This window comes from Orussus abietinus, unplaced genomic scaffold, assembly GCF_000612105.2.
Source record: "Orussus abietinus isolate OABI.00-Male unplaced genomic scaffold, Oabi_2.0 scaffold28, whole genome shotgun sequence".
In the NCBI taxonomy this organism is placed as follows: domain Eukaryota; kingdom Metazoa; phylum Arthropoda; class Insecta; order Hymenoptera; family Orussidae; genus Orussus; species Orussus abietinus.
In genome coordinates this window covers 53,290-66,262 of record NW_019394431.1, presented here as the reverse complement: position 1 = coordinate 66,262, position 12,973 = coordinate 53,290, and the positions used below count along the sequence as shown (strand labels likewise).

The following is a 12,973-nucleotide window of genomic DNA, read 5'->3' as shown; positions in this document are numbered from 1 at the left end:
TATTTCAACATCAGCGATAATATCAATGAAGATGGCTGCCTCATTCAAAAGAGTACCCGAAAATGGCGACCCACCCACGAGACCATATCCACCCCAAGCAGGATCCCTTCACCTCCCGCTTCAAGGTCAAGAACCACAATCATTCCCACATTATATACAAGATAAAGAACCCCAGGAACAAAATCCACATTCACTTAATAATAAAAAACAATTTTATTTACAAAGGGACGACACAAGCGTAAAAAAACAAATAGAAGAGAGCCTAAGGATGGGACGAGGAGATTCGAGCTCGGTCGTTTAGATTCCGGAGTTCCTGGCGATCCAGGACCTGTAGTAGGCGACCTCCGAGTAGACTCCAGGGTATCCAGGAATGGCGCATCCATTCCCCCAGGACACCACCCCAGCCAGTCGTTTGGCGACGACTAGAGGACCGCCGGAGTCGCCCTGGCAGGCGTCCTGGCCTCCATCGGGATAAGCTGCGCAGATCTGGCCCTCGGGAAGACCTCTTTGGCTCGAATAGGCCTCCTTGCAGTCCTGTTTCGAGATTATCGGCACGTTCACCGTGTGCAGGATGTCGCTGCCCTGGCCGTCTATGGACGTCACTCCCCACCCGGTGATGACGGAGTTGGCCCCATCTTCCACCTCCTCGTTCAGGTTGTACAACGAAATCGGCCTGCGAGTGCTGTCGAAGGTGAAGGGGGTCTTCACCTTGACGAGGGCGATGTCGTGCTCGGGGATGCCATCAGCGTCTATCTTGTAGTCCTCGTGGATGATCACCTTAGCCAAGGCGTGCTTGGTGCCTCCGTTGTTGGCGCGGTTCGACCCGGCTCTGAGCGTGTACATAAATTTCGGATAACCCATGCAGTGTGCAGCGGTTACGACCCATTCTCGGGAGATGATGCTCCCTCCGCAGGTGGACATGCCCGATACCATGAAGACCACTTGGTAGGGGACTTCCTCGATGGACACCTCGGTTCCGCCGACGATCTTCCCCTGAGGACTCTTCGGGCTCGACCTCGACACCCATGGGATTGGGTCGGCTGTAAAGAGATCGAATTGGAGAACGCTTGCTTGCACACATGACGAAGAGGGGTGGAAGATGATGTTCCCCTCTGGGGACGTGACCTACCCTACTAGGATGCAGTAATCTAAGCAGAGATAGCTAGATGAGCCAAATCGAATTCTGGGAGACGTCGGCGTCAAATGTAGCGTTCTCAGGTACCGCGAAGTAACACTGTCCACGTGTAACACCGAACTATGTTGTGTAGTTCTACCCACGACGGTGTAAAGTCATGAAAATGGTGTGTAAACACCATGTATTGGGTACTTTACTAGAATTAAATTTTTTCCTCGTGTTGCATTGAATTCTGGGGACATCATCTTTATAAAATGTCGGTCTTAGATACCATCAAGGTATTCGGGTGTTTCATTGAACTGGGTCCTGTAGTTCTAACCACGAGGGTGTAATGTGGCGCAAAGTAGGGAAAATGACGTATTAGTGGCTTCTATTGGGTAATTTATTGGAATGGTCGTTTTCGCTCATGTGATATCCACTGTCAAAGATAGCAGGGTTTGCTGTTTATGTTTACTACGTACCAGCTGCGATGGTGACAAGTGCCGCGATGACAAGAAGCTTCGACATCTTGGTCGTTCGACAGCGGATTCCGTATTGGTTTAGCTGGATACCTAATGAGATATTTATATCAGAGCCTCGGGAAGTTGATACGCGAACTCCCGTCCTAATCGAGGCTGATAATCTCCACCTTCGTTGACATGTGCTGCTGCCGATTATCGACTCTAAGAATTTAGCGTACGTTATCGCACTCCCACTTTTTCCTCCCTCTCCTACCCTAAGGAAAATCCAGATAATCCTGACTTTATCGATCCGGCTTAAACGAGGTCGTAACGTTTCGACAAAGTGCGCAATTAGGTGAGTGCGTGCTCCCGGTTATCGCGGGACAAGCTTCAGATTTCTCGCGATAAACTCGCGTCGGCGTTAACAAGGCTCAACGATACGCCGATGAATTACGACGAATCGCGTTGACATCGAGTATCTTTCGGCGGCGCTAAAAAGAGAATCGCCATCTGATAAGTCGCTCGCTGGAGTGATTCGAAATTGAACTTCTGGGATTTCCAGGCATAAAGTGCAAGGAAATCACCGCAGGTGCAGTACCTGTCGTCTTATCGTTAAATTTAACGAGCGTACCCGATTGGATTCGTCCCAAAAAAAATAATAGGTCTCTTTGAAACGTCATCGCGAATATTCGTCCAGGTTATCAGCCGAAAATTCGAAATTCTCCCTCGGGTCCATCATCGAACTTTTCCCCGACATATTCCATTTTTCTCTCGGATCCTGAGAGCAAACTCCTCGATTTATGGGCATCGATGAATTTTCCCTGATAAATATTCATTATAAACTGTGGACGGTCTTTCTCGCTGTTTAAATTACCGCGTTCAGCCGTACCAAGGCACTTTTCACGGAGATGGGTTGCGAAATGGCGCAAACGAATGTGCACTCCGAGAAGAGGTAACTTTACCATTAACGAGCCGAAATGTTTCTCTCGGTGCGGAGTTGTGTTCGTCTAGGTCGGATTTACGACATCAGCAGTCGTTCCGGTTCCGCCCTCGGTTGAGGAAGTTGAGGAGGCGAAGCTATGCGTGTTCTTAGCACGAGGATTAACCCGGCCTTCGGCGGAAATTTTCTACTCAACCGGAGCAAGGGGTTCATAACTTATTCCCTTTCCGGCATAAATGGAGAATATCAAAGACGAGATGCATCCCCGTGGAAAGCCGAAGCCCAGCGAGGTGGACTTCCGGGGATCGGAGAGACTTTTCCGGAAGTCGCTTACGTAAAGAGTCTTAGAGTTCTATTCAGCGCGCAAAGTGCGTGGCAGAATCGCAACTGGGACGCATCTTTGTATCATATTCAACGAAAGAGGAGGCAGAAAGGGGAAGAGACGGGGCGAAACCTCCTCGTTTATTGTCCCTGACGTAAATGCGACGGAAAGGAGAGGACCAAACGAGGTAGAAAATGGGAAAAGTGTCGCGCAAAGGAAGAGGACCAAGAGGACCGATAAGACAGGGTAATCCATTCCTGCTCGGATGGGCTTAACCGTGTGGTTAATCGAGTCTATCGCGTAAATCTTCATATCTTATTCCCGTATCAGGAATGGGAGACGGGAAATGGAAAGCGAATGCATTGTAGAGAATCATCCCGACGGCGATTCGGTCAGAAGTGGTTAAAGGATCCTAGTCAAACGTAATTGTACGTACTAGGGAACATATTTATACTATACATGCGGTTACAAGGATACATTACTATCCATACATCACTGCATTACATAATACATTAAATATGATATGAAAAATGATCCAATCGAGGCACCACCCAGGAATATCAACCCTTATAGATTGAACTGACCTATCACAACAGTACGGATAACAGTTTCCGACGCACGATAGCAGGATTCTTTGTTCCCTTGTTCGCGGACTTGCATCTCATAGGTTCCGGGCAGATGGAGCACACTCGCCGGGGTGATATTTATCTCTTACCGGGCGGGTAATTACCAGAAATTACCGGGGGTAATTTCATAGTCAGCAGGGGAGCCTGGTTCTCGCGGGAAGCGAGAATAACCCAGTTCACCACCCGGGGCGCTTTCTTTTCCGCGGCTCAAGGCAAACCCGGGCCGACACCTTTTTCTTCCTTTTCTTCCGGATCCTCTTCTTCTATGCCGGCCACATAACGTCCCGCGTATGTACAGCCCCCTACGTGTGAGCAGATGTACATGTCGAGAGGGTGTCTACGGGGATGGCGACACACAGGGGGCCGGAAAGAGGGGTACGTACTCGTGCACGTAGACTCGCGCACTCGCGCGAGTACTTGCGAGGGGTGGTCTCCGTAACTGGTCCAATTCACGGACACCACCTCGAGTACCTCCACGGTTACACGAAAATACACAGAGAGGCACGCATACCCTCGAGGCTAAAGTTCGCCAGGTGAGGTCGTTACCCTGGCTAAAAACAGAGAAGGGAGTTGGCGACGTGCTCGGGGTCTCGATATTTCCAGACCCGCCGGAATTCTCCTCCGATTCGATCGAAGCACGAATTCCTATATCCTTAACAGTTTTCTTGTAACGTGCACCCAAGTGAAAAAGAGAGATACATACGTCTCGAGTGATATCCGGGTGGAGAGAACTCGAGCAGAAATTTTAGCCGTTTCGAGCCTGAGAACTTTTGGTTTGATTTTACTCATTAAGTTCTGCATCCGATCTTGTACGTCGTATCTAATGGAAATTGGACGCATATCCGATTTTCCTCCTCTCCGAGCACCGTGCCAAGTGAATTTTAATATCTTGCGATATACAGGGTACGCTAAATTCGGAGTAGATAGGACATTCCGAGGATCATACGTGGCCTCTTGTTCTGGGGCGTACGTTGTGTGGGGGTCCAAGGGTGCGCTTCCTCCGCGCCTCCACCTAGTGCGCCTCCTCCAGCGCCTCCACCTAGTGCGGCGACTCCAAGTGGGGGACGCGTTTGGCATTCAGGAACAAGACCTCCGAAACAGGATTAACGTCGACATCTCAGACCGCGTGACGCCGGAGGTCCTGGCATAACCAGGAACATCGGCAGGGAGGATATCGTTACAGCGACCTCGTCTGACCCGACACAGATGCGAGGGGTGGTTCTCCCTCTCTCACGTTATCTCTCTCTCTCTCTTTCGTGTCATATCTCTCCGTCCCTCCGCTTCCTTCCTCTCGTTCCGTCCCTTTCCATCTATCTCTTTCTATCTGTCTTCCTCTCTCATTCGCGCCATCCTTTTCTATCCATCTCTATTTGTCCTGCTCTTCCTCCTTCTCACGTGCCATCCCTCTCTGTTTTCCCTTTCCCTCCTCGCGCGCTATCCTTTTCCATCCATCACTCTCTATTCTCTCTCTTCCTCCCTCGTGCTATCCTGTTCCATCCGTCTCTCTCTCTCTCTTTGGTCTCCTTCTTCCTTCCTCTTGCTATCCCGTTCCACCCGTATCTCTCTTTCTCCCTTACCTACTCCGCATAGTGACGTCAGAAGAACGAGTCGGGGGGTGGGGGTTGCGACCGGGACATTACTACTGATTCGGTTATTCCTGTTCCGGTTCAGGAAACTCTGGGACGAAAAGGAGGAGCAGGGCGAGAAGGATCCATTGCCGAATTTTCGGTCCTAGCAAGAATTAACTCCGCGTAATCTCGGAAAGGGTGTTGACACCCTATTCGGCTAACATCGGGGGAGGAATTTTCTGACAAAGTTTCCTAATGTTAAGTTCCTAACTTCCAGAAAGCTTAGATAGGGGGCTATTAATGCGATATTGTGGGGGTAATGGAAAAGAAAGTTTATTAAGCTTAGTTAAATTAAAGTAGGCGGGGTAATTGATGAAATGGGATTGACATTGATGTTTGAGATTTATTTTAAGAAAGCCTATCGGCAGTGTTTGTTTATGTTGAATCCGCGTATATTTATGTTTCTTCCTCGAATTGTCGCGAACGTTCAGTCGATCGAAATGTCTTATCTGGCCATTAGTTGATTTCAGAAAATTGGTTTTATGTAATCGGTAGATCGCTGCTTGCATGACTTTTTATCGATTTTATCGCCCGACGTTGAATTTTTTGCGCATCACGGGACGAAATTGAATCGATCTTCGATATGGAATTATGACGGACTCTTTCGATAAGGACAATCTTCGCGTTTGCCGTTGTAAATTTATAAATATAAGTATCTTGTAGGTCTTTGTTGCCATTTTGTATGCTGACATTTCTTCGCGTGTATTTTCGAATTGGATTTCATGCCTGCATTGAGCTGCTGCGACCGAGTTAACATTTCCTTTTTAACAAAAATATATGTACGAAGTGTGTAATTGTTGATTGTCGAGTTGGATAAAAGTCAGTGATCCGGAAAAGCAATCTCTCTGTGACACGACAATTACGTCTCCGAAATGTGCAAGTGCATTTCGCGTCGTGTAACGCGGAAATGGAGTTGCTTATGACGTTTTACGATGTGTTAAAGCACAAGATTTGCAACATAAAAATGTTACGTGGCGTCAATGGCACAAGGCTGTTAAAATATGTTACTCTCACACTCCCGTAAGGTAACTATTACGACGTTTACCCCCCCGTGACATAAACGTGCATTTAACGCGGCATAACCTAGGCCAACGTCGAACACTTTATGCCCGCCAAATGAAGGTCAAAATAAAGTGTAAATAGCTCGACACGGACAATTGACAATTATATCGCTCGTCTGAATCCCCATACAATTATTTGTACCTTCATAACCAGTCCACAGTCCCTTAGAAATGCCTTAAAATTTAATCGTAATTAGACCTCAAAACCAACTTATAGCGTCCACATAATTTAAGTTTCCGGGCTAAAACCAGTGGCTAATTAAATGGGCTTTAATTAGTCAAAGCTCTTTAATATCTAGCACGTCGGACGAAGAAGCGAGTTAATTTGCATAACGCGAAAGCACGGGGCGACTCAATGACTCCTCGTTAAATAGGGAAAAGTAACGAGGGCTCAATTTCTATTCGTATTGAGGATTTCGGGCATCTTGTTATGTAGAGTAGTCTTCATTGTGCGTAATGACGACCTCCGAAAAAAAAATAAAAATTGTTGCAAAGAGAGAATCGGTTTCGAGGGATGTTCCCTGAGTTCACGGAAGCTCCGAAAGCTTGAATCCTCGAATATCTGCTAACGACCTGTCGATGAAAGCGAAACAAACAGAGGAAAGGACCTCGAGCAGATTCCACCGCTCTTATTCTCTCTCCTTCTCCGGCGCCTCTCTTTTTTTACTTTTCCACCATCTACCCCATTTTTACTCACCCTTTGACCCCGCGTTTTCCCGTTTCGATCTCCCTCGAGGCCGCTATTTTTACATTCCTTCGCAATACTCGTTACTCAATTACGTGCACGCGATGCAAATCAGGCCGCATGGAATTTGTACAGATGATTAACCTATGACCAGGAAACATTTATAGGGCGAGCGCTGTTCCCAGAAAGCTCACATGGAGGGCTGATATCGGAGCTTCGCAAAAATTCTCGATTTTCTTCACGAAGCTCGATAGCTCATCCGATGCTTCTCGCCCCGACCCTTACATGGCCTTTTCGTGAAACTTCCTAGAAACTAGCAGCAATTTCTGGAAGAGAAAATTCAACTCCGGAACTTTTTCGTCAACTCGCTCCCTGTGCAACTTTCGAAGCGGCCAATTTTCCCATTTTATTTTATTTCTTTTTTTAAACGCGGATATATATATATCCGCGTTTAAAAAATTCGGGAATATATATATATTCCCGAATTGTCTCTTCATTTTCACCGTATAAGCTATCAATAAATTTGCTGTCGATGACGAAGACATTTTTTTCAGTTAATCGTTACATCGGTTCTTTTTTGTTATCCCCATTACGAACGATACAGTTTCAAAATACGTTTTCGGGACCTTTCAGAGGAGTAACGAGTCTTAGAATCGATGAATTATCGGTTTCTTTATCCTCCTTGTAATGAAAATTAGGGGGTTTGTAGGTATATCATAAGTATAGGAGTTTTGTAGGTCCCGTCGAGTCTGCCTGACCTTTTCGGTACCATTACTACTTAAGGCTCTGCCACTTCGGGGGAACGTAAAGATTCTTTAAAGCTAAGTTTAACTAATGACATCCACCCTCACAATGGCTCGACTGGCACGAGCAGACACCACTGTGTCACGGCCACCCCCGGTCACGAATTTGTATCCTCTATTATCCATTATCCTTCCTCTTAGAGCAACGGGTCGTTCTGATTTATTTGAATAATTCACTTTTATTAGAATGATAACACCGGATTTATTCTCCATACCGTCCTGCCGGAAGCACGGAATTAGGACCAAACACGTCCCCTCGCAAACAGTCCTAGCACGCGACCAAGCTTCCCCAGAAATTCAAATCTGAATGTTACGTGAAATCCAAGAGGATTCGGTTTGGAAATTCACCTGTATTTCCGAAGGAATCCTGGATTTCCGTACAAGCCCACCGGGACTTTCTGGAAAAGCCGTTTAAATTCTGTAGGAATGTATTTCTCGATGTTCAAGACTGGTCGGGTTGATCCTTTCCTCTGGATGTTTGCCCTTTCGTGATTTCCAGGCATTAAAGCAATCGTTACAATTATGCAATTTTTGTATTACCATAGTGGCTCGTAGAAATTGGATAACGTTTGCATTTTCTTGTAACAGTAGAACATGATATAAATTTTTACGCGGACGCTTTTGCGAGGTTCACGGAAAAAGTCCGCAGGAATGACTGCAACTACTGTAAAAACAGTTTGTGGGATTTATCGATCCTCCACCTAGGTGCGAAGTACCCGAAGCAGGTCGGCCAGGTTGCTTGAACACAGTGGCTTCTTCAGGTACAACCACGGTAATGTAGAATACTCTCGGAATCGAGAGGGCACTCGTCGAAGAAGCACTTTCGCGATGAGATTGCAATCTGCGCGTCTTAAGGTGGTTCCACATCCTGGGCAACATCCCTGAAGATATTGACATGTATAAAATCTCTCTTCGGCATTTCCAATCGATGCATCGAATCGAAAGGTAACATTTCCAACCGGCTCCATAACGTCGCTCTTACCCCTTCAAACGGTCCATTTTCTTTAAGGCTTTCCCTTCTCCTTTCTATCTTCAATTTCAAGTTTGACGTCGCATCACTAGCTACTGCAAGTTTAGTGATAAATTATGCACGGGGTACGGAAAAGAAATTATAACTCGTTGATGTCCCTAGAGAAGTACTCAGCCAATATGCAAATGTTTTTCAACGGGGTCAATGAGTTTATACAACTTGTAAGAAAATTCTTTCTAATTTTCCTGCGGTCTAATTAACGGCTTTTATAATATGTAGTGTCTATCATCTGACCGGAAAGATAAATGATATCCGACACGGATTGACAAGTGCCCTCTAATGGGTAAATTTTTCTTCATTTCGCGGAGAGCTTGAAACTTCAATCACGCTTTTCGGCCCTACATTCACGATCAGCTGATTGGGCCGCCAGGTGCCAGTTTCCAATAACTGCGTGATCCTCGAAAAAGGAAAATCCAATGACATATCCGAAGTCGATATATTGGATTTTTGATGAGTACTGCTCTTCTGTCGCGAAAACCCGTGTTAGAATATCAGGAAATCAAGAATCTTCGTCTTTCGTTTGGTGCGTAATAGATTTCCCTCGTGTGCCATGTTCCTCCATCGTGATTTATATATTGACGTTTATACAGTAGTATTTATAGAGTAACACTTAACATAAGACGTTTCATTTAGCTTTACAAGTATTAGCCTACTTCATTATCTTGGCACCGGTTTCTTCGGATGTATTCCTCTTTGCAAGATATTTATTAATCTTACGTGAAAATTATTGTAATAACATTTTTTTATAATACACAATATCTGATGTCAATGTCAGACATTTATGAAAACGTCAATATAGCTTGGTAGATGAAGAGTTACAATATTCAAATTTAAATAAGAAGCATTGTTTCCGTTCCGATAAGTCGAAATCAACAGTGCCACGCATTTGACAAATATGGAGTCCGTGGTCACGATCGAACCCGTTCATTCACTAAGAGCGTAGAAATCGTCCACCTGGAATCGTTCCATCAGCCAATCGACACGTCGCCGATAATCTCGTCATTGTGCGAAAAAATGCAATAAAACGTCTCACCGCGATATCCATCGCGGGCTCCTCGTGTCGGATAAGATTGAGATATCTGCATCCCATTCTCCGCACTCGGCAATCGATCATTCGTTCGATCGCGATAATCGTCTCGCAACTGTCATCCTAGTCTCGGGTCTCAGGTTGGGTAATGCGTAACGTAGTATCGATTCGATTAGTCTAATCATTCGCGACTGATAAGCAGCAGTTTCAACCGGCTGGCCATGCCTGACGTGGACTCCTCTTGATGCCACAAAACGTGACCCCTGAGTAAATGAAATAAATCAGATGATTTGCCCGACATCATTGTGCATCATTAATTAATTAAATCTCTCATCCTGTGTCACGATTGCTTATAAACTATAAGTGGGAAATTTGTGGATCTTCTTAACGTTTCTCATTCATAAAATTGCTTATCAATGTCCTTAAGTGAGTATCTCGATGCTACGAAAGAAGACCCTTACATAAATTAAAGGAACTGGACAATTTACCCGATATCACTACAAATTATTAATAAATTAAAGCCGTCATCTTGTGCTATTGCTTTATTATAAAATATCAACAGAAAAGTTAAGGATCCTCTTTACGTTTTTCATTCATGAAATCGTTCATCAATGTCCAGGCACAAGTCTTCAAGATAATGCCCTCGACAATCATTTCACCGCAATGATACTTTATCCTCGTCGCGAGGTTTTTTCGTGGTTAATGTCTGCTGTTCTATACGATGAACAATTATGCTATCGATAGGACACGCGATTTAACGAAGGTGAATGGAGGCCAGATTGCGCGCAAACTAGCAAGCGTAGATCATACTCGTAAACCGATGTGATACAAGGATTGATAAGAAAGTGATGAATGACAGTTCAGTACTTTTCCGATTCATGCAGGCGATCGGTGAATTTTAAAGAATTCACTGGTCATAGTCATTGACCATAAGCCTAGTCTAGCTTGAAATCAATAAAACATGTTCTAGAGCTCGGTTCACGGATCGATCGGCATCAAGCTTAGAGCTGAAAGGAGCTTAAACGTGGGAACTTCGACAGAAGCTGTCACGTGTTCCTTGCCAGCTACAACAGCTCTGGGTGACAAAAAAAGCCCCTTCCTTGTATCGCGATTATCGAGCAGTCTATTTCACCCTACCCCGTGTTTCGCCTTTTACCCTCCATTCACCAGGAAATCAAATCAGAGTGCAGAGGGGAAAACTAGACCGTTGTCCAGATCTTATTTTTCAATTAGGAGAATTTGTGACGCGCAGAGCAAGCCGGTGCAAAGTGAAGTATTGCGCCCCAGTTTGTTGGGATTTACGGAAGTTTTATAGATCCAGCCATTCTGGAGAGATATGGTAATGTCTTTTTGATCATAATAGGATATTGAAAATCGTTTAGAGTGGGCGAAAGATTGGAGTCTGTTTGGGCCACTTCGTGCTAAATCCTGACACAAAGGGATGTCCCGATTTGAACCACGCCTCTGCTTTTTAATTAACTAACCTTGGGATAAATCATTTTAATATAACCACCTAATAATTTTCGTGAAGCTAATTTTTTTTTTACAGGCATTCTTTCGAACCTAATTTTTACGACCTACATGCAGTAATGATAGTGTCAATCTTTTTCGCCAGCTTTTGTTTTGTACATCGGTCTTTTGCCCCCGAAAGTCACTCATTTAATTATCTTCGTGGCCGTGCCGAGAAGTGTTAGTACACTGTCTAATTTTAGACCATCGTGTGCAGATACGTGGCAATTTGTCCGATTCGTCGAAACGCAATTGCACATGCTGCATATCACGACGTATCGTTATCACTGGAAATATAATCGATTAAGTCCATGAATAATTAGGAGTGAAAGTGCACGATTACGTGACTATGAGAAAAGTCGATGACTGAAACATTGATAACGAAAATGGATGATCGTAAATAGTTTATTAACAATTAAAAATTACATGCACCATGAGTACTCGGAATTAGACAAATCAATCCTTCACTTGAACCGAGTTCTTGTGCCTTTAAAATAGATTATCAAGTCTTAATAAAAAAAAAAAAAGGATCTCTCAAGTTCGAAACCTTAGAAATTACGGAATTTGTAGAAGATAATAAAATCGAAAGTGCAGGAGGAAGCTCGCTACAATTGCCGCACCTTTTTATCGTTTCGTTTACGATCCCTGAAGATCAGGGTGGTCAGCACTTTCGAGGTGGGGTCCATTTGGAAAGCCTTGTCGAATTTCCTAAAGTCTTCCGCGTCGTTTCCCGCCTCTTCGAGCCAAGCAGACGTTTCGTCTCGAAGCCGGATCGATCGGTGCCAATCGATCGGAACCATCGGCAGCGACCTCGAAGACGCCACGATATTCCCCGCGGCATTCCCCGAGTATCTTTATCTCCGATAAGGAAACGGCAGTCTCTTCGGCGAAACTTGGTTTGTCCGAGTTCCTTTCGATCGGCGTTAGCACTCGAATCGATGCTAACTGCGGAAACCGTGTCAAGGTGCGCGGCCCTCGCCGACTCTGCGTCTGTTAGGGCTAGAAAATGCCGGTTGTGAAAGGGGTCGAACGGATAATTATAGCTCCTTGGATCTTGGCCCTGACGGGTCCATCGAGGCTCTTTGCTTTTGGCTGACTGCAAACCCACGTGACAGAGGTTCGGTGCCCGAAATTCTCGAAACGCGAGTACTTGTCCGATGTTAAAACGACCCACAAAATGTCGGCTCAAAGATCTTGGAATGTACAAAATGGACATCGCTGGGTTCTTGACTGCTCATGATGCATTTTGCGTCTCGTCAAGTTTCTAAGAAGTCAGGAAAGAGAAACTATTACCTATGAATTATCTACGCGCGTGAGATTATTCGGCCATACACTGAGAAAAAAGATTAGTTGACTGAAACACATATTGCTGCTTAAATCATGTACAATTGCAAGAAATCATTATTTCGTTGAGAAGAAAAATTGACATAGTTAATATAAACTAATAGTTGTTAATTTAATGTAAAATATGGTAATAATTACATGTATAAATGACAGTGGTTTGATTGCCGGAAATTCGTGAAACGTGGGTACTTGTTCGATGTACAAAGGACTCGTAAGGCGTGGGATTAAGGATCTTTGGATGTGCAAAATGTGTGTCATTGAGTCCTTGAATGTTCATACTCCACTGAAATCCACCCAGAAATAGGAATAGAGGAATTATGACCTATAATTTGTGCATGGTACGCGACACACACGAGAGTATTGAACGGTAGCTATGAATGTATGAAGAACGCTTCGCGTGTGTTTCTGTCCATGTTATAAAAA

The 12,973-nt window shown here is 44.8% G+C and overlaps 2 protein-coding genes across 16 annotated transcripts in view; one reads left to right on the top strand and one right to left on the bottom strand.

The window, feature by feature from the left end:
• LOC105701173 (trypsin-1) overlaps positions 1-12,973 on the top strand; it is an 88,512-nt gene that overhangs the window by 29,139 nt on the left and 46,400 nt on the right. The window lies entirely within an intron of this gene.
• Positions 190-1,687, bottom strand: LOC105701175 (trypsin-3). The gene is made up of 2 exons (XM_012427669.1): positions 1,597-1,687; positions 190-1,040 (listed from the first exon to the last, which is right to left on the bottom strand). Exons 1-2 carry the CDS (start codon positions 1,640-1,642, stop codon positions 298-300), a joined length of 789 nt encoding a protein of 262 aa, XP_012283092.1. The 5' UTR covers positions 1,643-1,687; the 3' UTR covers positions 190-297.

Excerpts from the sequence above, each read along its gene's own strand:
- LOC105701175 (XM_012427669.1), bottom strand. The coding sequence starts at position 1,642 with ATGTCGAAGCTTCTTGTCATCGCGGCACTTGTCACCATCGCAGCTG. Across the intron at positions 1,041-1,596 it reads ACTTGTCACCATCGCAGCTG|CCGACCCAATCCCATGGGTG; the intron begins GTACGTAGTAAA and ends ATCTCTTTACAG.